At 52.0% G+C, this 27666-nt stretch overlaps 1 protein-coding gene across 3 annotated transcripts; it reads left to right on the plus strand.

Moving 5' to 3' along the window:
- The first annotated feature begins 673 nt into the window (after window positions 1-673).
- On the plus strand, window positions 674-27067 carry SIAE (sialic acid acetylesterase). 3 transcript variants are annotated; one of them, XM_008171089.3, is made up of 10 exons: window positions 674-812; window positions 4738-4899; window positions 12413-12588; window positions 12980-13118; window positions 14386-14569; window positions 16584-16693; window positions 16779-16912; window positions 18396-18550; window positions 20978-21173; window positions 21680-27067. In XM_008171089.3, exons 1-10 carry the CDS (start codon window positions 767-769, stop codon window positions 21920-21922), a joined length of 1545 nt encoding a protein of 514 aa, XP_008169311.2. In that variant the 5' UTR covers window positions 674-766; the 3' UTR covers window positions 21923-27067. The 3 variants fall into 3 exon arrangements, 2 of the variants coding, with proteins under 2 accessions (XP_008169311.2, XP_065425101.1); XR_010592981.1 differs by lacking the exon at window positions 674-812 and adding an exon at window positions 2800-3633 and having other exon boundaries at window positions 16779-16902; window positions 21680-21817; XM_065569029.1 differs by lacking the exon at window positions 674-812 and adding an exon at window positions 2801-3633.
- Window positions 27068-27666: the final 599 nt, after the last annotated feature.

The raw sequence follows: 27666 nt of genomic DNA on the forward strand, positions 1-27666 counted from the left end.
TGCCTGCAGCCTCGCTAGGGTTGCCAGTTTTGGTTGGATGTATTTCTGGATATTTGATCACATGACAATCTTTTAATTAAAGATTAATCTTTAATTCCTGAAGACTCCAGGTCAGTCCTGGAGGGTTGGCAACCCTAAGCCTCGCCTGGCTCTGTGGGCCCTTTGCTGGCGTCAGAACTATGGAACTTCCGGCCCGGTTGCTTGGAGGGGCTGGTCATCCATGGGGCTGACACCAGGCTGAGCCTGACTGTAGTGATAGGGCCGAGGGCCACCTGGGTCTCCTGGGGTGCAGGAAGGCCCCAAACACAAGGGCGTCTGCTGGGGAGAGCCCGTGTGAAGGAGTCTAATGTGTGGTGGCTGCTGGTCAAGCTCATTAGTGGCTCTGCAGCTGCTCTGTGCCAAGCCCCTGGCTTTGAGGCACACGAGATTTTTGCCCTAAACTCACTTGTATCCATTGGCTTTGGTTCTGTGAGTAGTGTGACCTGTCCCTGTTCATCTGGGGGCTTTGGTAAGAAAGGGCTGTGTCTGTGCTAGACACTTCCCCCTCCCCCTGATTTCCCACTATTGCTGTCACCAGCTTATGTCCACTGGTGTCCAACCCCCCCCCCCCCCACACACACACACAGTCCTGCTAACTTTCCCCTCTGGCCTCTTTTTTACTCAGTGACTGGAGGTGGAAGCTTGTCTCTTTAAAACTCACTCTAGAATTCTGTCCTAATCATGTGATTTGACTTCTTGGCAGCTGTCCCGTTATCTTGTAGAGGAAATGGCTGCTTGCCTGCTGCTTGTGCTTACGCTGGCTTCTGCAGAAGGTGAGGGGTTAATGGGAAGAGAGGGGGCTTCCCTTCCCACGAGCCATATCCTGTGCATGAAAAGTGTTGCCCAGAAAGCGAGAGAACATGAGAAGCAAAACTGATTTTCTAGTGACAAATCAGAGGGGCCCAGCAGCGAGAACTTTCCTTCTCTCTGTCTAGACCAGGCCTGCACAACTCGTAAAACGGCAAGGGCCATATTTAGGGTTATGTCCGTTTTTTCCCGGACATGTCCGTTTTTTCCCGGACATGTCCGGCTTTTCGGCAATCAAACCCCCGTCCGGGGGGAATTGCCAAAAAGCCGAACATGTCCGGGAAAATGCCGGCCGGGCACTTCCCCTCCCGCGCCTCTCTGCTCCTCCCCTGATGCTTCGGCTCTGTTTATGAGCCGAGCTACCCGAGCGCTATGGGCTTCAGGCAGTCCCCTTGCCTCCGGACCCCAGCCGCCGGCCGGGCACTTCCCCTCCCGGGCTCCGGCGGTGCAGGGTCCAGAGGCATGGGGGCTGCCCGAAGCCGGTAGCGCTCGGGCAGCTCGGCTCTTAAACAGAGCCGAAGAGTCAGGGGAGGAGCAGAGCCTCCGGCCACGGCAGCTCTGTTCCTCCCTGACTCTTCGGCTCTGTTTAAGAGCTGAGCACTACGGGCTTTGGGCAGCCCCCATACCTCCGGACCCTGCGCCGCCGGAGCCCGGGAGGGGAAGTGCCCGGCCGGGGGCGCAGGGTCCGGAGGCATAGGGGCTGCCCGAAGCCCAAGCGCTACCGGCTTCACGGTTTGCCGGGCAGCCTCCAGACCCTGCGCCCCCGGCTGGGCGCTTCCCCTCCCGGGCTCCAGCTGCGCTGGGGAAGCGCCGGCCGGGGCGCAGGGTCTGGGGGCTGCCCGGCAAACCGTGAAGCCGGTAGCGCTCGGGCAGCCCTTTCCGCGTGGCTGGGAGTGGGAGGGAGGAGGGGACGGAGTTAGGGCGGGGTTGGGGCAGGGCTGGGTGGGAAATGGGCGGGGCCAGGCCCCGTGGAGGGTCCTCTTTTTTTTTTTGTTAAATATGGTAACCCTAGCCATATTACTCCAAAGAAAATAGCTGAGGGCCGAAACTCCCCGGCCGTGCTGAAACAGGCCCCCAGCGCCACCCAGCCCCGCCGAACTCCCCCTCCAGCGCCACCCAGCCCTGCCAAACCCCAGCCCCCCCAGGTCCCCCCAGCCCTGACCCCTAGCTCCGAGCCCAGCCCCTCTGAACTAAGCACCCCCCGACCCCATCCCCCAGCAGCCCTGACCCCCAGCTCCGAGTCCAGCCCGTCTGAGCCGGACACCCCCGTTACCGCCAGCCCCTCTAAGCCTGACACCCCCTGACCCCAGCCCCCCCCAGCCCTGACCCCCAGCTCCGAGCCCAGCCCCTCTGAGCCAGACACCCCCCTGACCCCATCCCCCCCCCCCCCAGCTCTGACCTCAGCTCCGAGCCCAGCCCCTCTGAGCTGGACATCCCCCTGACCCCAGCCCCCGTGAGCTGCGGCTCGAGCCCAGGCCAGGTGCCTCTCCCCTCGCTCGGACTTACCGGCTCTGCCTCGTGCCCAGCGCTTCCCGCCTCAGCAGCCCCGGAAGTGACGCTGGACGCCAGGCAGGAGGAGCGGGAGACGGAGACACGTGTGCGGGGGGGCGACCTCACAGCCCTGCGCGCCGTGCTCTGACCGCCCTGACAGTCAGAAGCGCGGCTGCCGGATTCGCCCCCTGCCATGGGGGGGAAGGCGACCTCAGCCCCGCGTGCCGCGCTCTGACCGCCCTGACAGTCAGAAGCGCGGCTGCCGGGTTCGCCCCCTGCCCAGGGGTGGGGGAGGTCGGGCCCCCCGGCAGCCGCGCTTCTGACTGTCAGGGCGGTCAGAGCGCGGCGCGCGGGGCTGAGGTGGCCTTCCCCCCCCCCCCCCCCGGCAGGGGGCGAACCCGGCAGCCGCGCTTCTGACTGTTAGGGCAGTCAGAGCGCGGCGCGTGGGGCTGTGAGGTCGGGCCACCCAGGCAGGGGATGAACCCGGAAACCGCCCCCCACCGCTTGCCCACGGGCCACACAGCGGGCCGCGTGTTGTGCAGGCCTGGTCTAGACTTTCCTGCTTCCAGGGAGCACCTGAGAGAGGCAAGTTGGTTAGGCTTCTGTGGTTGCAATAAAAATCTCACTGAGACATTCCGCCCCTTTGGAAACCTTGTGGCTGGGGACTTACCTCTCAATCTAAAAAGAAAAAAAAGTTAGGGTGTAGAATACCCCTGACAGGTCAGATTTGGGGACCCCTCTGCCCCTTCCTTCATCACCATTTTCAGCTTTTTTTGTTTTGTTTTGGGTTTGCTTCCCTCATTAAATGAGCCACACAATTTTGTAGGAGGCAAAATTTCTATAAAAGCCCCTGTCTGTTCCTGTGGATTTCCCCGGTCTTCCCATTCTCCCTTCATCCTACTACACCCTCATGTGTTGCTCCTCTGGTAACTCTTTTTCCTTCAGTCTTGTTTTTCTGTAATGTGTCCTTTTAAGAGTCTGTTTACTTCTGTTGCTCTGAATTATGCAGGGCTTTGGTGCAGCAAACTGGAAATTCTGATAGTTTCATTTAAATGAAAAATGAAGGGTTGTTATTGAATTAATTATGAAAGTGACTAATCCCATTAACGCAATCTCCTCCGTGCTGTTAAATTCCATTTGTTTGATGCTGTTTCTGCATTTTCAGTTGGCTGTATGCACAGATTCTTGTGTTGGCCAATAGCCACATCATGGAAGTAAGGGGGTGGTACTTGGATGTGTGGCCATCTGGGGCTTTGGATCCCAGGGGTGGTAAGGGAGGTGGATTGGAATCGTCAGGTAAGAACATTATCTAGATATTGAAATTTTAGATAGTCATCTTGAGGATTCTAGAGTTAACATTCCATTAAGAGATGGGGATGGTTACACGTCTCAGAGTCCCAACTGCAGATTCTGGAAGACAGCATTGCATTGGTTACAGGCAGTTCATGTTTTCAGAGTTATCTTCAAAATCACGCGAAAGAGAGAAACACAATTATTTTTATATGGAAGTTCAGATTCTAGAAATGGCGAATTCCGTGACAGATGGGCAGAGTGTGAATTCTGTGGTAAATTCAGTGGGAGCCGAATAAACAGGGCCCTGGTAATACACAGCTGAACTACTATGAGTATTGTTACATGTTGGTCCCGATTATTTATTAAAGTCCAACCATCATCATATTTACAGCATTCGTACAATATTATGATTTCTTCAACACTGAATCAGTGGAGAAATAATTTTTTTTTCAATTGTGTGGAATTAACTTTTGATGATTCCAGCAATTAAAGTTCTTCAGTTCCCCGCTCATGGACCTATTTATCCTCCTCAAAATCTTGCCCATTTAATTGTTACATGCTAGAAGCAGTGTTTACAATTGACATGTGGCTTTTTAACAGAGTAGCTTATAGTACACAATGTTTTTCCTATTCCTCCTTATCTGTCTTGGTATTTGTATCATGCTGATATCTGAGCCACTCAAGTCAGTATTTAATAATATGTATTTATTAGCAGTTTATGCTGTCAGAAAATGATCAATTTTTGTTGGTTTGTTTGCTTTATTAGAAGGATTTTTGGCTCAAACATGCTGTATTATCTTAACACCAATATTGTAGGTGTCACAACAAAATCAATAGCTACTGTGTGCTGCCATCAAGACTTACTTTAGATAAAGGGAAACAACAAAATAAGAAAGAACAAAAGGAAAGTTGTCATGGGAGAGCACTGTGTGTTTGTCTCCCCATAACGTGCTTCGTTAACTCTGTCTCACAAAATGACAGCTATAGACAGAAATTTCCTAACAGTTACCTACCTCCCAGTGCATACCCCGTAGAGGATAAGGGGTTTGGCATTTCTGAGAGGAGTAAAATATTGCAGGACGATCATGACATTTTTCTGGATCCTAGGTGTGACGTTTCGCTTTGCATCCTATTATGGCGACCACATGGTATTACAGAAGAAACCAGCCGGCGCAGTGGTATGGGGCTACGGGGAAGCTGGCGCTAATGTTACCGTGTCTCTTTCCAAAGACAGCAAAGTAATAATGAAGAAAATGGCACAAGTTGAAGGTAATAAAATAAATCTCAGATTCCTACTGCTTTGCACTTCCTCATGACCACACAGCTTCCAGGGCCTCTCTGCCCCCACTCCCTACCTCTGATGAGGGCCAGGAAACATCCCCCAAACAGCAGCAACTATCTACTTCCCTAACCGAGTGGCTGTCCTACAGATGAGCTCCCAGGCAGTGGGGAATGTGGCACCAAACCCTGTTTCCTCTATGATTTGTTGGCTTTGTGTTGTTGCCGTCTGACCTTCAGAGAGGATAGGGAGCTGCACTAGTTAGATGGCTTCTCCAGTAGTTCACGTGGTACAAGCTTGTGGAATTGAAGGAGGCATGTTCTAGTCCCAACTTCCCAAGTGCCTCTTTGCTTTCTGCAATAACTGACAGTTGTCTGCAGCACACAGATTTGTGGTGCACCTCCATAGACCTTGTGCACCCTCTTTTTGGCTTCTCTCCAGGCCTCACAGCAGAACGCAGCGTAGGGCCCGCATTTTACAGTTTATGGTCAGATCGTTTTCCCCAAAGTGGCATTCTGTGGAGATTGCCACCATACAGGCCAAAAGTGCCCCCTTTGCCAAACCTGCACCAGTGAGGGGGCTTTTGAAGTCACGTAGCAAACTCAGTCTTAATCTGTGCTTCTCTGATTTGCCCGTGTAGACACACTAAGTCAGGTATTGCCACATTTGACCAGGTTCTGCCCTGATCTCTGCCTGGAGCTGAGGCATTTCTGGTATTTAATCTGCCTCCCTCTCACACTTCCTTTTTGCAGTCTTGACACCAACTCTAGCACATTTGGGTTTTCAAACAATTGACTCTCTATTTACTGAGCTGCCGTCAAAATGATATTTTAAGTAGGTGCACAAGTGCAGGTTCTTCAGTGTAGGAATGGGGATAAAAAGGGGGATTTATTTTATCTTTTATCTGTCCAAATGATAACTGAGCTCTGACTTTCGGTCTGTACGTACTTCATACAATGCTCTAGCTGAAGGCGACATGGAAAGGGAAAAAAGTTAGTTGCCTGCCTCCTCTTGTAGAATAGAATATCAGGGTTGGAAGTGACCTCAGGAGATCATCTAGTCTAACCCCCTGTTCTCTCTCTCTCTTTCACACACACACACACACACACACACACACACACACACACACACACACACACACACACACACACACACACAGGTTTTGACTGCTCTTCTGGAGGTCTCCTGGGGCACCTGCTGGACTAGCGTTGAAAGAGCAGTGATGACGCTGTGGTTGGGGCACTGGCCTAAGGCATCGACGACTGGAATTCAATTCCCAGTTTACCTGTAATTTCTGTGTGACCTGGGGCAGGTTATTTAATCTCTTTGGGCTCAGTTCTGCAGCTGTAAAATCAGTTCAAGGTGCTGAGCATATTCTGAAATTGATATCGCAGAGCCAAAGTGCTCCAGCAAATGGGTGCTTCTCTGAAGTTCTTCTACTCAGATATAAATGCATCTGGGATGATATAAATGCCTCTGCTTTATCATTAACCAGAGGACTTCATTGGAAAAAAAGAATGCCCATAAAGTCTTGCCTTTTAACACACATACCCTATAGTAGGGAAATTTATCCTCCTTTTCAACTGAATTCACTCTGTGATTCCCATTTTAGCTTCAGGCCTATAGGTCTCTAAATGGACACTGTTAATTGGAAGTCATCAATACAAATAATTGGTTAGCAGTCGTTTCTGAGCACCCCACCACCCCCAGCGTCTAAGACCCTCATCCTGCATGTTGTCCCATGTGGATGGACGCCTGCAGCGCTCCTTTGAGGGCTTTGGGGCTCTGTTCAGGTGTAGGGCTTTGCTTGCTTGCAATAGCATAGTACACCTTTACCCCGATATAACGCGACCCGATATAACACGAATTCGGATATAACGCGGTAAAGCAGTGCTCCGGGGGGGGGGGGGGGGGAGGGGGCTGTGCACTCCGGCGGATCAAAGCAAGTTCGATATAACGCGGTTTCACCTATAATGCGGTAAGATTTTTTGGCTCCTGAGGACAGCGTTATATCGGGGTAGAGGTGTCATAATCTTTGTACAAAGTATGTCTTGTAAGGTATCGTTTGAAAACTCATAATTTGCTGGTCCGTATTGTCCTGATAAACTCTGTGGCAACATTGTACAGGTAGTTACAAGAGTCCCCTGTATGGTGTTATTAACACGTGTTCCGACCCCATAGTCCTGCCCAACAGAAGTTGGCAAACATTGCTGTCCTAACCAGAAAAGTGTGTGCTTTGCTTAATTTGCATTTAAGCAGTAAACAGAGTCATCAAGCAGGAAGGAGAGACAAAGGAAGCTCAAACAGGTGAGGAAAAGTCAGCAAGGAACATCCTTCCACACAGACTTTTTGTCTCCTAGTGCCCCGCTGGAAATGTGTTTCAAGAGGGGGACTGAAACTATAAAAAGGAAGGGCCGAAGGGACCACCCCTCTCTCTCCCTGCCTATCACATTCACTGCACCTGAAAAGAACAAGGAAGCAAGTGTTGAACTCTGGGGGAGGGATCCGGACCTGAGAGTCTGTTCAGTCACATTGCTGAAAGCATGTGATGAGAAGCTGGGCTTGAATCTTATTTATTTTCTGATTTCTACACCTCATTACCTGTACTCACTTAAAACCTCTCTCTTTGTAGTTAACACACTTGTTTTACTGTTGTAGCTAACCCTGTGTGTTTAAATTGAAGTGTCTGAATAACTATTTGAAATAATGGGCTGGCTTATTGTTCCTGTTAAGGAATAACAAACTTAAAGTATTTTGCACTGTCCAGGAGAGGGCTGGCCAGCACAGGACATACATTTCTGGGGGAGATCTGGGACTGGGGGTGTGTTGGGGTCACCGTGCAGTGTAACCATGGCTGGTGAGACCCAGAGTGTAACCCAAGTGTCGCTGGCAGGCTGCAGTTACACACAAACACTCAGCGTGTGGCTTGCATGCTAGAAATCTGTTTGTGAGCAGCCCAGGTGGGAGCTACTTCAGCAAGGCATTGTAAGGCATCCAAGCTTGCAGAGCAGGGGTGATGCAGTCCCCCCACTGGTCTGGACTGTACCCTGGGATGTCACACCCATGTGGATGCCCCCCCCCCCCACAGAGCTCCTTTGAAGGCATTGGAGCTCTGATCAGGTGCAGGGATTTGATCACTCGCAACAGCATGTGGGATTGGGGCCTATGTCCTTCCCAGTAAATCTGGCCTGCATTGCGAGGCTCCTAGTGGACATCGTGGTATCCCCTTCTCTTCTCCCATCCCCAGTTACTGGAGACGCTAGGATGATGGATGTGGTCCTAGAAAGACAATCTTTGCCAATATTTGGGGCTTTCCAATCACGTTCTTCTTATAGCTGAAAATGTTTTTCTGTTCCTGTTGCTGGGGGAAAGCGCCACCCAAACCTCAGGGACGACTGACTCCGCTCCTCACGTGCTGTAGAATGCACAAAGTCAACATACTGAAAAACCAGAGGCAAATCATATTTTCTCCATTGCCTCTCTGTGGTGGAGGTGGCAGGAGTTACGTAGAACATCACCAGGAGAACAAATTTCAGAGAGTCTGGGGTGGGGTTTAAGTGACAATTTTCATAGATTCCAAGGCCAGAAGGGACCATTATGATCATCTAGTCTGACCTCCTGTGTAACACAGGCCACAGAACTTCCCCCAAATAATTCTTAGAGCAGAGCTTTTAGGAAAAAAACAGCCACTCTTGATTTAAACATGGTCAGTGATGGAGAGTCCACCACGACAATTGGTAAATTGTTCCAATGGTTAATGACTTTCACTGTTAAAAATGTACACCTTGTTTCAGTCTGAATTTGTCTAGCTTCAACTTTCAGCCAGTGGATCGTGTTAGACCTTCCTCTGCTAGACTGAAGAGCCCATATTAAATATTGTTTGCTTATGCCCAGTTTACCAAGGGATCTAGATGGCTCTGAATCAGTGACCTGTCCTCTTCATCATCTGCCACATCCCTAATTTTTGCGTCATCTGCAAACTTTATCGGTGATAATTTTATGTTTTCTTCCAGGTCATTGATAAAAATGTTAAATAGCGTAGGGCCAAGAACTGATCCCTGTGGACCCCAATGGAAACACACCTGCTTGATGATGAGTCTCTATTTACGGTTACACTTTGAGACCTATCAGCCAGTTTTTAATCCATTTAACGTGTGCCGTTTTAATTTTATATCGTTCTATTTTTTTAATCAAAATGTTATGTTGTACCAAGTCAAATGCTTTACAGAAGTCTAAGTATATTACGTCAATGCTATTACCTTTATCAACTAAACATGTCATCTCATAAAAAAATCAAATTAGTTTGACCAGATCTATTTTCCTTAAACCCATGTTGATTTGCATTCATTGCATTACCTTCCTATAGTTTGTTATTAATCCATTATCTTGACTGAGATCAATGTCAGGCTGACAGGCCTATAATTATCTAGGTCAACCCGTTTACCCTTTTTAAAAATTGGCACAATGTTAGCTTTCTGCCAGTCTTCTGGAACTTCCCCAAGACTTATTAAAAATAAACATTAATGGTCCAGTCTGCTCCTCAACCTGTTTCCAAAAGTTTTAAAAGAGCTGGCTATCTGCACCTACTGATTTTAAAATATCTAACTGTAGTAGCTTCTTTTTAATATCCTCCAGAGATACTAGTGGAATGGAGCATGTTATTATCATCATCATCATATGATGAGATTATATTAGGGCTGTCAAGCGATTTTAAAAAAAATAATTGTGATTAATTGCACTGTTAATAATAGAATCCCATTTATTTAAATATTTTTGGATGTTTTCTACATATTCAAATATATTGATTTCAGTTACAACACAGAATACAAAGTGTACAGTGCTCACTTTTTATATTTATTTTTGATTACAAATATTTGTGCTGTAAAAAACAAAAGGAATAGTATTTTTCAATTCGCCTCATCCAAGTACTGTAGTGCAATCTCTTCATCATGAAAGTTGAACTTACAAATGTAGAATTATGTACAAAAAAATAACTGCATTCAAAAATAAAACAATGTAAAACTTTAGAGCCTACACGTCTACTCAGTCCTACTCCAGCCAATCGGTCAGACAAACAAGTGAGATAATGCTGCCCGCGTCTTGTTTACAGTGTCACCTGAAAGTGAGAACACGCATTCCCATGGCACTGTTGTAGCCAGCATTGCAAGATATTTACATGCCAGATGCGCTAAAAATTCATATGTCCCTTCATGCTTCAACCACCGTTCCAGAGGTGATGCTGGTGACATTCATGCTGATGACAGGTTCTGCTCGATAACGATCCAAAGCAGTGCGGATCGACATATGTTCACTTTCATCATCTGAATGATGGGCAGGGCCTTGCTGGTTGAGCTGGGGTGTCAGTCCAGTATGGGGGTGGCCCACTCCACCACTTGGTTGTGGGCTTCCCCTTCCCTGGGGGTGATTTCTGTCAACTGTGGCCCGGCCCGCGCACGGGGTCACCTAAACGGGTAATCCTTGGATTCTGAGTGGCCAAAAAATCAAACAGTCTGTGGAATTAGCCCCCTGGGCAGGGCGAAGCAGCAAGCAGGCTGCATCCCCGGGGTGGGGTGAAGCAAGCAAACAATCAGTCTATAGGCCTCATGCCTCTCAGGGCTGGGGCATACTTTAGGCAGCTTCCTCAACGAGCAGTGGATCGGCTTCCACGGCGGTCTCCACAGCTGGCAGGTCGTCTGGTGGGTAGTCCCGGACCCGGTCCCCGGGCTCTACCGCCAGGGGCGCTGCAGGTACCTCTGCAAGAGTCAGCAGTGTACTCCCTTCCTCCTTCACCCCTGTCTCCCCTTGACTGGCCTGGGCTGCCTCCTTTCATCTAAGTTCTCCACTTGGAGCATATGCATCAGGGAAGAGGGGGTGTGGCCTCCTGGACCCACAATGATTGGTCCGCCCTTGGCGGCCCACTGCAGGGCCGGTACACCCCGTCACAGCATGCTCCACACCTCGCCCCTCTCAGATTTTGGAAGGCACTTCTGATTCTTAAACCTTGGGTCGAGTGCTGTAGCCATCTTTAGAAATCTCACATTGGTACCTTCTTTGCGTTTTGTCCAATCTGCAGTGAAAGTGTTCTTAAAACGAACAACATGTTCCGGGTCATCATCCAAGATTGCTATAATATGAAATACTTGGCAGAATGCGGGTAAAACAGAGCAGGAGACATACTATTCTCTCCCGAGGAGTTCAGTCAAAATTTAATTAACGCATTATTTTTTTAACGAACGTTATCAGCATGGAAGCATGTCCTCTGGAATGGTGGCCGAAGCATGAAGGGACATACAAATATGTAGCATATCTGGCACATAAAGACCTTGCAGTGCCGGTTACAAAAATGCCATGCGAACGCCTGTTCTCATTTTCAGGTGAAATTGTAAATAAGAAAAGGGCAGCATTATCTCCTGTAAATGTAAACAAACTTGTTTGTCTTAGCGATTGGCTGAACAAGAAGTAGGACTGAGTGGACTTGTAGGCTCTGAAGTTTTGTTTTGAGTGCAGTTATGTTAAAAAAAATCTACATTTGTAAGTTTCACTTTCACGATAAAGGGATTGCATTATGGAACTTGTATGAGGTGAATTGAAAAATACTATTTCTTTATCATTTTTACAGTACAAATATTTGTAATAAAAATAATAATATAAAGTGAGCACTGTACACTTTGCATTCTGTGTTGTAATTGAAATGAATATATTTGAAATGTAGAAAAAGATCCAAAATATTTAATAAATTCCAATTAGTATTCTATTGTTTAACAGTGCAATTAAAACTGTAATTAATTGTGATTAATTTTTTTAATCATAATTAATTTCTTGAGTTAATCACACAAGCTAACTGCTATTAATTGATAGCCCTTGATTATGTCTGTTTTTTCCCCCAAATACAGAAAGGAAATATTCATTGACCTCTTCTGTCTTTCCAGCATTGTTATTGATAATTCTGCCATTTCCATCTAGTAATGGACCAATACCATTGTCAGGATTTTTTTTGTTCCTAATACATTTTAAAAACTCCTTTTTCTCCTTGACTCTGCTGGCCATAGATGTCTCCTTGTGTCCATTTGCTTCCCCTATCAATTTTCTACAATTCCTAACTTCTGATTTATATTCATTATTCTCAACTTCACCTTTCTTCTATTTGTTATATATTATTTTTTTAGTTTTTATAGTTGTCTTCACTTCCCCTCTAAACCTGTTTGTTTTTTTAATGGGCACGACCTTCTTCCTCATTTGTGGGATTGTGGCTTTTTGGGCATCTAGTAAGATGTTCTTAAATGATTCCTAATTATTGCACATATTTTTCTAATTAAATTCTTCCTCCCAGCTGCTTTGGCTCATAATTGTTTTCAGCTTTGTAAAATTAGCCCTATTAAAGCACCATGATATGAAATGTCCCTTTTCATTTAATAAAAACCTCTGTTTGTATCGCTGGATTGATACCAATCAGGGATCTGTGCTTGCTGCTATCAAGTCAGGGTCCTTTGCTTCATGTTTCAGAGCACTCTGGGACCTGGAAAGTTGTACTGGCTCCTATGGACCATGGTGGCCCTTATAGTGTGATGGCAGAGCAGCATTCCAGGGAAGAGCCAAAGAATCTGACGCTGCGGGATATCTACTTTGGAGACGTCTGGCTCTGCAGTGGGCAAAGTAACATGGAGATGACAGTTTCCCAGGTAATCTCCAGTCCTCCAGTATGTAATGAGGCATTAGCCTTTGTAGGGGTTGGGACAGGGCTGGTAACTATGTCCAAAGAAAAAGAAAGTTGTTCCCTTTTGATCTGTCAGGGTCAGACATTAAGCTTGCTAAGTGAGCGACAAGGAATCATAGAAATCCAGTTCAGTTTTCCTAGTGTTTTGTCCAGTCTAGTTTTAAATCTCTCCCATGTGGCTGGAGTTTCCACAACTTCCCAGCCTCTTGCACTCCTGAGTGACCTCACCCTCCGGAGTATTTGTCATTGGGACCTGCAGGAGTTCAGCACTGCAGACTGTATGTTAACCACGCAATTAGCAGCCATGACTGCTGTAGGAAAGGCCATGATGATTCACCGCCCTGCCTGTTTCCTAGATAATCAATGCCAGTAAGGAGCTCTCCGAGGCACCTCTCTATCCATATGTCCGTGTGTTCATGGCCTCTCTTATTCAGTCTGAAGTGGAATTGCAGGACCTGGCGAAGATTGACTTGGAGTGGTCTATACCGACAGCTGGTGCGTACAAATCCCCCTTAAAAAGGGCCTGTTTAGCTCCAAAGCCTAACTGACACGTAGGGGCAAGAATGTCAGCCCACCTTCTCTGAGACTTTCAAGAACCCTGTTGTTTAACCGGGCGAGACCAGATGCCACCTTCCAGGTTTAGCTAAGGTAAAAAAACAAGCAGAAAGAACCTTTCAGGCCTTCTTCATCCATCATAAAGAAGCAAAACAGAGCAAACCCTATGTATAAATTTAACATCCTGGAGGTGTTCTCTTCCAGCTCTGATTTCTAGAATACTTGTTCTAGTCTGTATAGGTTAGGGATGTCCAGATTTTATAGGGACAGTCTTGATATTCAGGGCATTGTCTTATATAGGCACCTATTACCCCCACAGCCCCTTCCTGATTTTTGACACTTGCTATCTGGTCACCCTTGGATAGGTTCTTCCACCCTCACCCTCAAAAATATCTGAGTTTCCAGTTGTGCATTTAGCATCAGTCACGAGCAGTTTATTCTTTCTCTCATCCTCTCCCAGGGGCAGGATTATGCATGCAGTGGAGCCGGTTGCTTTGGGAGTGGTTTTGTTGTTTTTACATGGCCATACTGCTCTGTGTCTTAGCAATGACTGGTTGGAGAAGGTACCTGGCCCTTGGAGTGGAAGGTGGGGAGGTTTGTGATGGTCCTGAGGTAGTTCGGTCCAGACTCTGGACCCAGCCCCTGAGAAAGCTCTGTCTCCTGCACCGACCAGCTTTACCGTGGTGCTGGAAAGTTCCATTGTGCCTGAGGAATGGAGTTGTCAACCACATCTTCATCCTGGACTGCGAGGCTCTTAGATACGCTGGGCCTAGGCCATTGAGCGCCTTAAAGATAAGGACCAAGACCTTTGAAATGGGTGGGAAGCTGCTGTAGGGAGCAGTGATGTCCTCTCCAGGCAGCCCTTGGGATCAATCCAGGTTGTTTCCTCCAGCATGTTTTACAGTGTGGTGTTCAGTCCAGTTCGAATGGGAATTTCTCCCGTCCCTTGCGAGGTGATGCCCATTTCTGGAAGGCTTCCCTGATATTCAGCCTAACAATTCCCCTCCCTTTGGAATTGCTCCTCTGGATCAGACAGGACACTGGCCAGGTAGACTCTGTCCTTGCACTGGCCCTCCCACAGGATGGATTTCCCCGATGGGGGTGTCCCCCCCAGCACTTGCAACTTTGCCTCTGGAAGCTCCCCCTGACGTTTGCATTGCCTGCAGTTTTCTGATGTTTGCCTCTTGATTCCCTTTTTCCTGAACAGAAAACTTGGGTCACGGGAACTTCAGCTACTTCTCAGCTGTGTGTTGGCTGTTCGGCCGTCACTTGTATGAGACGCTCCGGTACCCCATAGGATTAGTGGAGTCCTCCTGGGGAGGGAGCTGCATTGAAGCCTGGTCCTCAGGAAGGGTGCTGCAGGAGTGCGGGCTCACAGGCGAAGCCAGTCGGTGAGGACATTGAGAGCAAATTCACGGCTGTGAAAAACACATCATGGACCGTGAAATCTGATCTCCCCGGTGAAATCTGGCACCCAGCTGGGGGCTCCTACCCTGCACCGGCTCCAGCTGCTAGTCCTGGCAGGGGATGGGGAGGGACCAGACTTCCTCCTCCCTTGCAGGGGCCACTCCCAGGGCAGGTCAGACACATCTCCAGGAACCTCCTCCAGCTGCAAGAAGCTCTGGAGCTCCAGCTGTCACCTCCCCCACACGGGGAGGCTGCAGCTCCAGCTGTCAGCCCTCCACTGGGGCAGGAGACTGCTGGGAAAACTGGACAGAAACAGATCTGGGGATTACAGTGGAGGAGAAGCTGGATATGAGTCAGCAGTGCGCCCTTGTTGCCAGGAAGGCTAACAACATATTGGGCTGTATTAGTAGGAGCATTGCCAGCAGATCAAGGGAAGTGACTATTCCCCTCTATTCGGCACTGGTGAGGCCACATCTGGAATATTGCATCCAGTTTTGGGCCCCCCCACTACAGAAAGGATGTGGACAAATTGGAGACAGTCCAGTGGAGGGCAACGAAAATTATTAGGGGGCTGGGGCACATGACTTATGAGGAGAGGCTGAGGGAACTGGGATTATTTAGTTTGCAGAAGAGAGGAGTGTGGGGGGATTTGATAGCAGCCTTAAACTACCTGAAGGGGGGTTCCAAAGAGGATGGAGCTCGGCTGTTCTCAGTGGAGGCAGATGTCAGAACAAGAATCAATGGTCTCAAGTTGCAGAGGGGGAGGTTTAGGTTGGATATTAGGAAAAACTATTTCATTAGGCAGGTGGTGAAGCACTGGAATGGGTTACCTAAGGAGGTGGTGGAATCTCTATCCTTAGAGGTTTTTAAGGCCCGGCTTGACGAAGCCCTGGCTGGGATGATTTAGTTGGGGATTGGTCCTACTTTGAGCAGGGGGTTGGACTAGATGACCTCCTGAGGTCTCGTCCAACCCTAATCTTCTATGATTCTATGACATATGGTAACCCACCCTCTCCCAATAGCCTGCCACCCTCACTTCAGCACTGCTGCTGGCGGTAGTGCCGGCTTTAGAGCTGGGTGCCTGGCCAGCAGCCTTCCTCTCTGGCTGCCCAACTCTGAAAGCCGTGCACCTGCCAGCAGCAGGGCAGAAGTGAGGGTGGCAATCCCGTGACCCCTCCCCCCCCTACAATAGATTTGTGACCCCCATACCCTGACCACCTTTGGGGTCAGGACCCCCAGGGTTACAACACCATGAAATTTTAGATGTAAACATCTGAAACTGTGAAATTGACTCATTTAAAAAAACCCTGGTCATGACATTGACCAAAAGGCACTGGGAATTTGGTAGAGCCCTAAGTATAAGCCGTCCCCTCAGTGCCCTCGCCGGACCCATTCCACCTGAATGACCTGTCCCCACCACGCCCCTCTCCAGAGCTTCCAGCTCCTCTGCACCACCTTGCCCTTAACCTCCTCTTCCTCCCCACCCCATTGCACTCACCTCCTTCACCCCACTCCCCTGAAGCTTCCCTGGCCGCTGCCTCCAGCCCTTGCTGGGCCAGCCTCAAACCCCATTTCGTTCCGCACCTGAGTAATTCAAGCTCTGACTTTCCACTCTTGAAAAGCTTCCCCTGTGGGTTGGTACCCGGGGGGAGTGCGATGCTGCTAGAGCAATGACACAGGCAGGGCTGGCAGGGCACGTGCTGGAATAACCCCAGAGGAGTTGGGAACGGCATCTCGTTAGTGACCATTTAACCCCTTCCCTAGAGGCTGTTTTTCCAGCTCATCTCCCTCGGGCTGGGCTTGTCTTTTCCCAGTGCTTTTAGCCCTGTCAGTCTGACCCCAAACGGTTCATCTCTTTTGGTCCTGTGTATCCAGTCCCCGAGAAACAAGTCCAGTGATTGCCCACTGTAGGGAATCAATGCCACCTGGAGTTGGCCGGTCACCTTGTGTGGCGTGAGGTGCTGCCCCCCATCAATCAGTGCTTGTCTTGTGTCGTAGGTTTCTTCTTCCCACGCTGCTTTCTGGCCCTAAGGTATCCTCTGTGCTCTGGAATGCGATGATCCACCCGCTCCTCAACATGTCCCTCACGGGCGTCATCTGGTACCAGGGTAAGTCTGGCAGCGTATCACGGCACCGGCCACGCCACTTCGGGTGCTGGGCGCAGCTCTCATTTGTCCCGTGTGCTCATTGCAGGTGAAGCGAACGCCTTAGTGAACACAGATCTGTACAACTGCACGTTCCCAGCTCTCATCGCGGACTGGCGCAGGACCTTCCATGCCGGATCTGAGGGGCAAACGCAGCCACTCTTCCCCTTTGGGTTTGTCCAGGTGACTGGTAGCCAGGGTACTGACCACGGAGACAGGAATCGCTGCTCAGAGCCAGCTCCTGCTCGTTTCGCTCACTTCACTGCAGAGCGATCCCTGATGCTGCGCAGGACCGAGGGGAGAGCCAGGCTGAGTCAGGTTGATCAGAGTTTCCCTGCTGACTCCTTGACGCTAATGGACCCAGGAGTGGTCTTGCCGTAGGCGCCAAGTCCCGGCACAGAGGCCTTGTAGCGGGAGAGTGAGCTGTGAGTTGTGCTGGAGGGGTGATATACGCTCTTGCCCCCGTGGGGCAGTCAGGCACTGCTGCCTGTCCCCTTTTCATTCTGGCTGGGGTCTGTGCCCTGCTGACTCCTCTGCTCCTATCTCTATCTCACAGCAGAACGGGGAGCGGGGGAAGACAGGGCCCCGCACATCTTAGACCCTCATTTCCCCTCCTGACGCACTGGGAGGGGAAAGGGGGAAGAGAAGCCACCCCTGCTCTGTCCCCTTGTCTACCTCACCCCCAGGCTTTCCTGGCTTCAGGTGAGCGGGGGAGGCGGAGGAAAGAGGGAGCGTATGGGTGGAGGGAGAGGCCTGGGAGGAAGGAGGAGAGTGCTGGGATGGAGGAGCGTCAGTGGCGCACTCTGAGGAGAAGCTGATGGAGAAGGACTGAGCCCAGCAGGGATGGGGAGGGAAAGGGCGTGAGGGGACGAGCTGAGAGAGTCCAGCTGACCTTAGAGTTAGTGCCCTGCCCACAGTCCCGCCGATGGGCCTCGCCCAGCTCCCTTCCCACCGGTCACCAGCCCTCTGTCCCAGCCCACCACTCCTCCTCTGCCTGCCTGCCACCCTCTGTGCCAGGGGTTCCCAACATGCTATAAAAACTCCACTTCTGCATATAAAACCATAGGTGCTGGAACTAGGGGAGCTGGGGGTCCAGCTGCACCTCCTGGCTTGAAGGGGTTTCCATCATATCCAGGGGTTACAGTTTGGTTCAATGGCTCTCAGCACCCCCACTATACACATTGTTCCAGCGCCCCTGTATAAAAGCCAGGCCGGCACTGGGGGTAGCAAGCGGGGCAATTGCCCGGGGCCCTGCGAAGCTAAGTTGCTCAGGCTTCGGCTTGAGCCCCAGGTGGCAGGGCTCAGGCGGTGGGGCTTCGGCTTTCTGCCCTGGACTCTAGTGAGTCTAATGCCAGCCCTGCTTGGCGGACCCCCTGAAACCTGCTCACGGGGCCCTGGTGGAGAACTGCTGCTCTATGCCATGGTGACCCCGCTCTGCCTGGCTGGGGCGTCCCCTGGCCCCAGTGTCTCATGGGCTGGGGTGGAGCAGAAGCTCAACTCTCCGCATGGGGAGTTAGTATGGGGCTGCTGGTGCAAGTCAGGGCCCCTTGGACCGCCCCCTGCTAGGGTGGGTTGATGTGTGGGACACTGGGAAGCAGGGCTGGAGGGGGGTGGCTCTGGCCCCGGTGGGGGATCAGCTCTTTCCCAATTCTCCCTGTCTTTGCAGTTATCCACGTTCCGCCGGCAGGACCAGGATGACAGTTTCCCCCGCATTCGGTGGCACCAGACAGCTGACTACGGCTACGCACCCAACAAGAGAATGCCCAACACCTTCATGGCCGTGGCGGTGGATCTGTGCGACGAGCACTCACCCTACAGCAGGTAACTGCCCACTCCCTGCACTGCAGCCTGCAGTGCACCCAGGGGACGTTCCATAGCACCCGGCCTGGAGGTGCCAGGGCCTTTCCACACACATGAGGGGCAGGGCTGAAGCAGGCGTCTGTCCGGCCATGCTGCAGTGTGGGAGGAGAGTGGGGCAGGGCCGGGAAAGAGGAGGAGGACAGGGAGTGCCGAAAGGGGAGGAGAAGAAATCCCCTAATGCACAGTGCTCCAGGGCCACTCCCCACCCCCGTGTCACTGGCCTCCCAGATCTGTTAGCTGTGCTTCGCCCAGCTGGGTGTGTGAGGCGGGGAGATGTACAGGTCGCTAGCCCTGTCAAGTACCGGGCAACACAATGGGATTGGTTGCACTGCTGTGATAGCCAGTAAAGGACACAGGTACCGGGGGCAGGCACTCGGAGCTCACCGCTAGCGGGCAGAGGGCTTTGTGGAGAGGCCGGTGCAGGTGGGTTTGGCGCACAGGTGCATGCAGCGTCGGTGTACTCAGCATACGTGGGAGAGGCGACTGACAGCGCTGCAGCGCCTGGCACGAGATCCTTTGGGCCCATTGCCCCCAGAGTAGGGTTACCATACGTCCGGTTTTTCCCGGACATGTCCGGCTTTTCAGCAATCAAACCCCCGTCCGGGGGGAATTGCCGAAAAGCCACACATGTCCGGGAAAATGGCCGGCACTTCCTCTCCCCCTGCGGCTCTGCTCCACTCCTCCTCTCTCAGATTTACAGAGCCAAGCTGCCCGAGCCAGCGCTACTGGCTTCGGGCAGTCCCCCCTGCCTCCGGACCCCGAGCCCCCAGCCAGGCACTTCTCCTACCCGGCTCCAGCTGAGCTGCTCCCGCGGTGCAAGGTCCGGAGGCAGGGGGGGGCTGCCCGAAGCCGGTAACGCTGGCTCGGGCAGCTCGCTCTGTAAGTCTGAGGGGGAGGAGCCGAGCAGCTCAGCTGGAGCCGGGGAAGGGACGTGCCCAGCCAGCTCTGGGTCCTGAGGCAGGGGAGGGCTGCCCGAAGCCAGCAGCTCGGCTCTTACATTCTGAGAGGGGAGGAGCAGCTCAGCTGGAGCCCAGGTAGGAGAAGTGGGGTCCGGAGGCGGGGCTGGGGGGTGCTGAGCGGGCCGGGGGGGCCAGGGGGTGCTCAGCCGGGGTCCGGGCCGGGGGGTGCTGAGCGGGCCGGGGGATGCTTGGCCGGGGGTCTGGGGGCTGGTGGGGCCAGGGGGTGCTCGGCCGGGCCGGGGGGTGCTGAGCGGGCCGGGGGGCCGGCGGGGCTGGGGGCCGCTGAGCGGGCCGGGGGATGCTCGGCCGGGGGTCCAGGGGCCGGCAGGGCCAGGGGGTGCTCAGCCGGGGGGCGGCCTAGGCTGGAAACGCCGGGGGGGGCAGCCTGGGCCGCTCCTCCTCCCCCCACACCCCCCCTTACCTGCTTCAGGCTTCCCGCGAATCAAATGTTCGCAGGAAGCAGGGGAGGGGGCGGAGTTGGGGCGGGGACTTTGAGGAAGGGGCGGAGTTGGGGCGTGGGCGGGGCTGGGGGTGGGGCCGGGGTCCGGTGGACTGTCCTCCTTTTGGAGGCTCGAAATATGGTAACCCTACCCCAGAGCAGCCTGGGGAGCTGAGCTGGGATCAGTTCGGTAGCCTGGTGTCTGGGAGACCGTCCCGTGGAGACTGGGCTCTTTGAGCTTGTGCTCTCAGCGGTGGTTTGAGATGGGTGCCCCCTTTCCATTCGGTGCAGGGGGAGACTTTGGGAGGGATCTGCCCAGGAGTCTTTTCCCTGCCCCCGGAACTAGACTTCCTGCCGTTATCTTCGTATGCTGCAGCTGTGCCGACTCAGCGCTCTTCATTGCTGCACAGAGATTGGTAACTGGCCTTGGCTCAGGTTTGGCCGGTGGCCTCTCTAACCTCTCCGGGTCCCGTTGTGCTATTCCTCTAGCCCCCCTGGCAGTCACAGCTGCTCCCCGCTTCCCTTCCAGATCATTTGTCAGGCCAGACCTACCACCGCTCCCTGCTGCTCCCCACCCCAGCAGCAGGCCTGGTCATCGGCCCTTTGATTGGGACCCTGCAGCCAGTCTGCAGTCCAGGAGACGCTGCTGCTGCTGTGGAGGGAGCCCCTAGCCCTCCCCTCCCACGGCTGACTTCTTTACCTCCAGGATTGGCCGCTGTCTCAGTCATTCCCCCTCCCTGGCAGACCTGCTCCCTCCAGCATCTGCTCCCACCCCCAACCTCTCCAGGCAGTTGCTGCAGGGTCCCGTTGACTCATCCTGCAGTTCGACAAAGTTCTTAGCTGCTGGGGTGGGGTGAGGGCACCCTGGAGCTACACGGCGCCCTCTGCTGGCAGAGGTGGAGTTTCAGGAGCCACTGCCTTTGGCTGCACTGCTGGGAAGTGGCTCCCTGCCCTCTCCCCATCATTTCCCCTCTGCTTCCCTCTTTGCAGCATTCACCCCCGGGATAAACAGAACGTGGCGTATCGGCTGCACCTGGGAGCCCGAGCTGTGGCATATGGAGAGAAAGGCCTGGTCTTCCAAGGCCCATATCCTACAAAAGTCGTGGTGGACGGAGCCAGGGGCCTCATTAACGTGACGTATGGCCAGGAACTCCTGCTGCTTTTAATGCACGACCGCATCTTTGAGGTGAGGAGCATGGGGGTCCCTGCACGTCTCAAGGCAAGCACCAAGGGCAGAGGGGCTGCACTGTTACTAGGCTAGCCTGAGTGCTCTCCGGGGGGGCACATGACCCCTCCAGCACCATCAGCTCGGGCTGTGCCCCCTGCTGGAATAGCTGGCCCGATGTCAGTGGGGCAGGCAGCTCTTGCCGCACGCTGGCTAGTTGTCTGAATAAAAGTTTGCAGTGGACAAATCCCAGATGTGCTGGGGCCCAGGGCTAGAGGGGCAATCTAGCAAATGCTGCCTCTCCTGCTGTTGAGGTGGGGGGAGCTGCGTCCCCTGCTGTCCGAGGGGGAGAGGAGGCTGAGCTGGGAGGTGCGTGGAGCCCTAAGCAATCGCATGCACTGCAGGGCAGCTCTGCCATCTCCACCCCAGAGCGCAGCGATGCAGCCGCCTGAGCCAGAAAACAACAGAGCAAACAGCTCAGTGCAGCAGAGCGAGGTCACGTGACTGGTCTGTGCTTCTTCCGGCAGGTGTGCTGCTCTGACCGGCCCCAGCTCTCGGCGCAGGAGCCGTGCCAGTGGGTTCCAGCGCCCATGGTGTCGGCATCTTCCCACGCAGTGACGCTGTCCAGCCCTGGCTGCAGGGCCGCTGTCACCCGCCTGCGCTATGCGTGGGCAGAGTGGCCGTGTGAGTACAGACAGTGTCCCCTTTACAACAAGCACCTGCTGCCAGCACCTCCGTTTGTTATCGACTCTGCATTAAGAACAGGCTAGGCCAACTGCTAGGCGGCGGGATGATGCAGAGAGAATATAGACTCGTAGCTAAGGCCCCATCAAATTCACGCTCCATTTTGGTAAATTTCATTATGATGGGATTTGTAAAACCTTAAATGTAACCGTTTCAGATATTTAAATCTGAAATTTCATGGGGGTTCTGACCCAAAAGGGGGAAGGTGGGGAGCAGTCACAAGGCTACGGTAGTGGAGATGCGATATTGCCACCCTTACTTCGGCGCTGCTGCTGGTGACGGCGCTGCCTTCAGACCTAGGATCCCAGCCAGCAGCCAGGGAGATTCCCTGGGGTGGGTCTGACCCGAACCTGGCAGCAGGCCATGCAGGGGAAGAGGAAGTCCCTCCTGCCCCTCCACAGCACAGCCGGGACTAGCAGCTGGAGCCCAGCACAAGGTAGGAGTCCCCAGCCCTGCCCCTCCCCGGCTCCATGCCCAGCACTTGGGGTTTATAGGGGCCTTGGGCTGGCAGTGTGTGGAGGGGGGGAATGACCACAGTGCCCTTAGCAGTTGCCCACATTGCACACCCATAAGGCCGGCCCTGCCTCCCTGCAAAAAGTAACAAACCCTCCCCCCATACTATGCCACCCTCACTTCTGCGCTGCTGCTGATGGTGCTGGGTGGACAGAGAATGGAGAGCAGTGGCTGGTGGCTGGGCACCCAGCTCGGAAAGCAGCGCAGAAGTAAGGGTTGCAATCCTGTGGGTGTCCCCTTCCCCCCCACCCCCACAATAGCTAGATTTCACCGGGGAGACCAGATTTCTCAGTCTGACATGTTTTTCACGGCTGTGAATTTGGTAGGGCCCTACTCGTAGCCAATGAACACTTCACCTGTCATTTTAGGCTGAGATTCCCAAAGCCGCCTGAGGACTTTGGATACCCATTAAAATGAATGGGAATTGGACGTTGAGATCCCCTGGGTGCTTTGGAAATCACATTGATTCAGAAACAGCTTCTTCTTTATACCATAACGTCCTGGGTTCGGTTAGTCTAACCAGTGCCTTAACTGTATTACATAGGCTTTCCTGGACCAGGTCAGACCTGGGGTAAGTCCAGCCAAGTGTCCTGTTTAATTATAGCCAGTACCTGCCTCATCAGAGGAACAGGCAGGGTGCCCCCTGGTGTCCTGAGGTGGAATTACCTGCCCCCAGGAGAGGTGTCTACCTGGCTCCCATCATAGAAGATTAAGGTCGGAAGAGACCTCAAGAGGTCATCTAGTCCAATCCCCTGCTCAAAGCAGGACCAACCCCAACTAAATCATCCCAGCCAGGGCTTTGTCAAGCTGGGCCTTAAAAACCTCTAAGAATGGAGATTCCACCACCTCCCAAGGTAACCCATTCCAGTGCTTCACCACCCTCCTAGTGAAATAGTTTTTCCTAATATCCAACCTAGACCTCCCCCACTGCAACTTGAGACCATTGCTTCTTGTTCTGTCATCTGCCACCACTGAGAACAGTCTAAATCCATCCTCTTTGGAACCCCCCCTTCAGGTAGTTGAAGGCTGCTATCAAATCCCCCCTCACTCTTCTCTTCTGCAGACTAAATAACCCCAGTTCCATCAGGCTCTCCTCATAAGTCATGTGCCCCAGCCCCCTAATCATTTTTGTTGCCCTTCGCTGTTCTGTCTCCAATTTGTCCACATCCCTTCTGTAGTGGGGGGCCCAAAACTGGACACAATACTCCAGACGTGGCCTCACCAGTGCCAAATAGAGGAGAATAATCACTTCCCTCAATCTGCTGGCAACGCTTCTACTAATGCAGCCCAGTATGCTGTTGGCCTTCTTGGCAACAAGGGCACACTGTTGACTCATATCCAGCTTCTCGTCCACTGTAATCCCCGGGTCCTTTTCTGCAGAACTGCCACTTAGCCAGTCAGTCCCCAGCCTGTAGCTGTTCATGGGATTCTTCCGTCCTATGTGCAGAACTCTGCACTTGTCCTTGTTGTACCTCATCAGATTTATATATGTCCTAATAATTATTTGACCCTCTAATGTAACTATAAATGTTTTCCATATCCATGTAAACATTCAGTTCTCTAAATATTGAGTCCTGCTAAGCTCTTGGCCTCAGTGATATCTCGTGGCAGTGAGTTCCATTGTTCAATTATGCTGTGGGGTAACAGCGCACTTTACCCTGTCACTGTGCCACAGGCTGTGCCTGGAAGTTGGTGTCCTGGCGCTCTCTGTGTAGATTTAGGTAACATCTGTAGCCTGTGTGGAGGGCTGCAGTCTGTAAGGAACGTTCTCCGGGACAGTAACTGGGCAAAGTCCGTTGGGCATTGCCAGGTGGCTCTCTAACCTGCTGTGACATTATATGATTAAAATATGACCATGTAGGTCATTGTTGCTACCACGGTTACATAATTGCAACAAATCTTGTACAAAATATGTCACATAAGGTGTCAATGGAAACGTTATGATTCGTGGAATATGATTATCCTACTTGTATGCATGTATCGTTGTTGTGTCTGACGTTACGAATACTGACTATGTACCTGTATTTCGAATGTGTTTGCTCCTGGGCAACACCCACAGGGTATCAAGTATCAGAGGGGTAGCCGTGTTAGTCTGGATCTGTAAAAAGCAACAAAGAGTCCTGTGGCACCTTATAGACTAACAGATGTATTGGAACATAAGCTTTCGTGGGTGAATACCCATGTCGTCAGATGCAGTGGGCATTCACCCACGAAAGCTTATGGTCCAATACATCTGCTAGTCTTTAAGGTGCCACAGGACTCTTTGTTGCTACCCACAGGGTAGTTTGCATCCACTCTAGCCAGCACATTGTGAAGGGACTATTCTAGTTGATGGCCCATCAACAAACACAAGACCATGGAAGAAGCTTATTCCCGCCTGCTGGACTTTCTAGCTAGAATACGGGCAATGGCTCTGCTATGACTCATCGAAGCATGCAAGGGCATGTGACTAGATCATGTGGTACTGAACTCCATCGTGTGCCTGTGCTTTCCCACAAACTGTGCTGAAGGCTTTGCTTGGAACGATGAGTTTCCCTCCACATGGCAGAAGCTCTAAAAGGCCCTGCAAGCATCTCCATTGTTCCTCTTTCCTGCTCTGGACTATGGACTTATACTGATGGGAGCATTCTAACCAAGGGACTGAGGACCTTCCAGTGATTTGGGAGCAACCAGAGACTTGACTTAAGCCAGCAGTTTATGCCATCACTGCTTCAAGCCTGATCCAATTACTGATATGCAATTATTGTATGTACTTGATTCCTTTAACCAGTTTTAACTCTCACCTCTTTCTTTTTATAAATAAACCTTTAGATATTCGATACTAAAGGATTGGCAACAGCGTGATTATGGGGTAAGATCTGAGTTATATATTGACCTGGGTATGTGGCTGGTCCCTCGGGATCAGAAGAACCCTTTGGTTGATGAAATTGGTTTTAAATAACTACTCATCATTGTCTAGTGTCTGGGTGTTGAACCAAGGACTGGAATACCTAAGGAGGTTGCATTTCTGACTTCTTGTTGTCCAGTGTTGTGAGTCAGTTTACTTTTGTTGCTGGTTTGGTATATCTTGTGGGAGAATAATCACCAATTAGGGTTGCCAACTTTCTAATCGCACAAAACCAAACACCCTTGCCCCACCCTCTGCCCCAAGGCCCAGCCCCAAGGCCCAGCCCCTTCGCCAAGGCCCTGCCCCCCACTCACTCCATCCCCCCCCATCGCTCGCTCTCCCCCACCCTCACTCACTTTCACTGGGCTGGAGCAGGGAGTTGGGGTCTAGGAAGGGGGTGAGGGTTCTGGCTGGAGGTTCGGGCTTTGGGGTGGGGATGAGGGGCTTGGGGTGCAGAAGGGGGCTGGGGTTGAGGGGTTTGGAGTGTGGGAATGGGTTCCAACCTGGGGCAGGGAGTTGAGGTGCGGGAGGGGGTTCAGGGTGCGGACTCCATCCTGGCAGCGCTTACCTCAGGTGGGTCCCGGCTACTAGGCACAGGGGCAACCTGGCGGCTCCGCACGCTGCCCGCACCTGCAGGTGCCGCCCCTGCAGTTCCCATTGGCCACAGTTCCCAGCCAAAGGGAGCTGCGGAGCCGGCGCTCGGGGTAGCGTGCAGAGCCCTGTGCCTAGGAGCCGGACATGCTGGCCGTTTCCAGGAGCTGTGTGGAGCCAGGGCAGGCAGAGAGTCTGCCTTAGCCCCGCTGCACAGCTGACCAGACATTTAGCAGCCCGATCAGCAGTGCTGACTGGAGCCACCTGGGTCCCTTTTCGACCGGGCATTCCGGTCAAAAACTGGACACCTGGCAACCCTGGTTTTGGGGGGGTGTCTGCCCTATTTCTTAGCTGTTTGTCCTGAATTTGGTATTCTCAAGTGTGACCCACCGAGGCACGGTGAAACCTGCCCCAATGGTTCCAGTGTGCAGCTGCAAAGGCCGATGGCTCACTGTTTGTTCCATGCACACTATGGGTTGCATGAGCTGGGACGGATGCAAAATTCTGTTGCTTGTGCTCAAGCCCGCTCTAGATTCTGTTGGACCTAAAAGCGGTTCTGCTTTGCACAGTGGCCCTGTTTGTGTCTCTGCCGCCACCTCAGATGTGCTCTGCTGACAAGTAAAATGAAGCACCGTAAACTCCTCCGGGGAGCTCATGCTGGGCTCTCTCCTTCAGCACCAATAAAATAGCTTCCACAGACTAGCTCTAGCCCTCACGCCCCCTCTGCCACTACCTCACGCGTTGGTAAGCGAGTGGCGCTTGGCGTCTGCCATTTCACAAGGACAGGCAGCATCTCGGGCTCGGCGCTGGGTTGCCTCGGCTTTGCTAACGAGCTGAGAATATTTCCGTCATGGTGTCAGCTGGGTTTGAAGGGGCTAAGATGCAGGGACTTTACAGAGCAGAACCATGTGTTCATGTCATGGAAGATGATGTGTAAAGCCTTATTTACTCCACTTCAGTATTCTTCTGAGTTGTCAATCTGTGATGTAATTAACAGCCCCTCTAGATGGAGGGTTTCTGGACTGGGAGGTTTGATTAAGATGTATACTTTGCCTCCTCTTTAACTGGGAATTCCTGTGTAACGATTAAAGTTAACTCTATTATGAAATAAATTCTGTGCCTTTGTCTAGTGTCATGTAAATTATTGAAACTACAACTAATAATAAAGGGTTGGATTTGATTGTGCTTTTGTAACAGTTGATCTCATTTATTTCCTTATGGACGATTCCTTTTCTCGCTGGCTTTTTTTGAATTGGTTATATCCAGAGCTTGTACATGCAGGTCTTTTGGGGACAGCATTTCCATTGACTTGGGTGGAAGTGAATATTAGTTATTTGCATTGCAGTGAGGTGGAGAGGCCCCAGATGAGAGCAGCGCCCCCTGCTGTTGGACACTATACACATGCACAGAAAGACAGCCCTGGTCCAACAATCTTCCAATCGAAGCAGACCAATGGTGGAAGACAGTATCACCCTTATTTTATAGCTGGAGAACTGGGGCACAGAGATTAAGGGCCACGTTCTCCACTGGTCAGCGCCCAGCACATACAGCTCTTTGGAAACCGCCCACTTACTTAGGTGCATCAATGGGAGCTGAATACTTCTGGAAATCTGCCCCCATGTGGTGCCCACAGTCACTCAGGGTGTCTGTGCCAGGCCTTGGACCCGGCTCTCCTGAGTCCCAGTCTAGTGCCTTACCCACCAGACCTTCCCCCTGCTGGATCCTATGAGCAATGTCCACCAGGCTAGATACAAGAAGCAACATGTCACTCTTCGGTTC

This window comes from Chrysemys picta, chromosome 16 (assembly GCF_011386835.1).
Source record: "Chrysemys picta bellii isolate R12L10 chromosome 16, ASM1138683v2, whole genome shotgun sequence".
Classification (NCBI taxonomy): domain Eukaryota; kingdom Metazoa; phylum Chordata; order Testudines; family Emydidae; genus Chrysemys; species Chrysemys picta.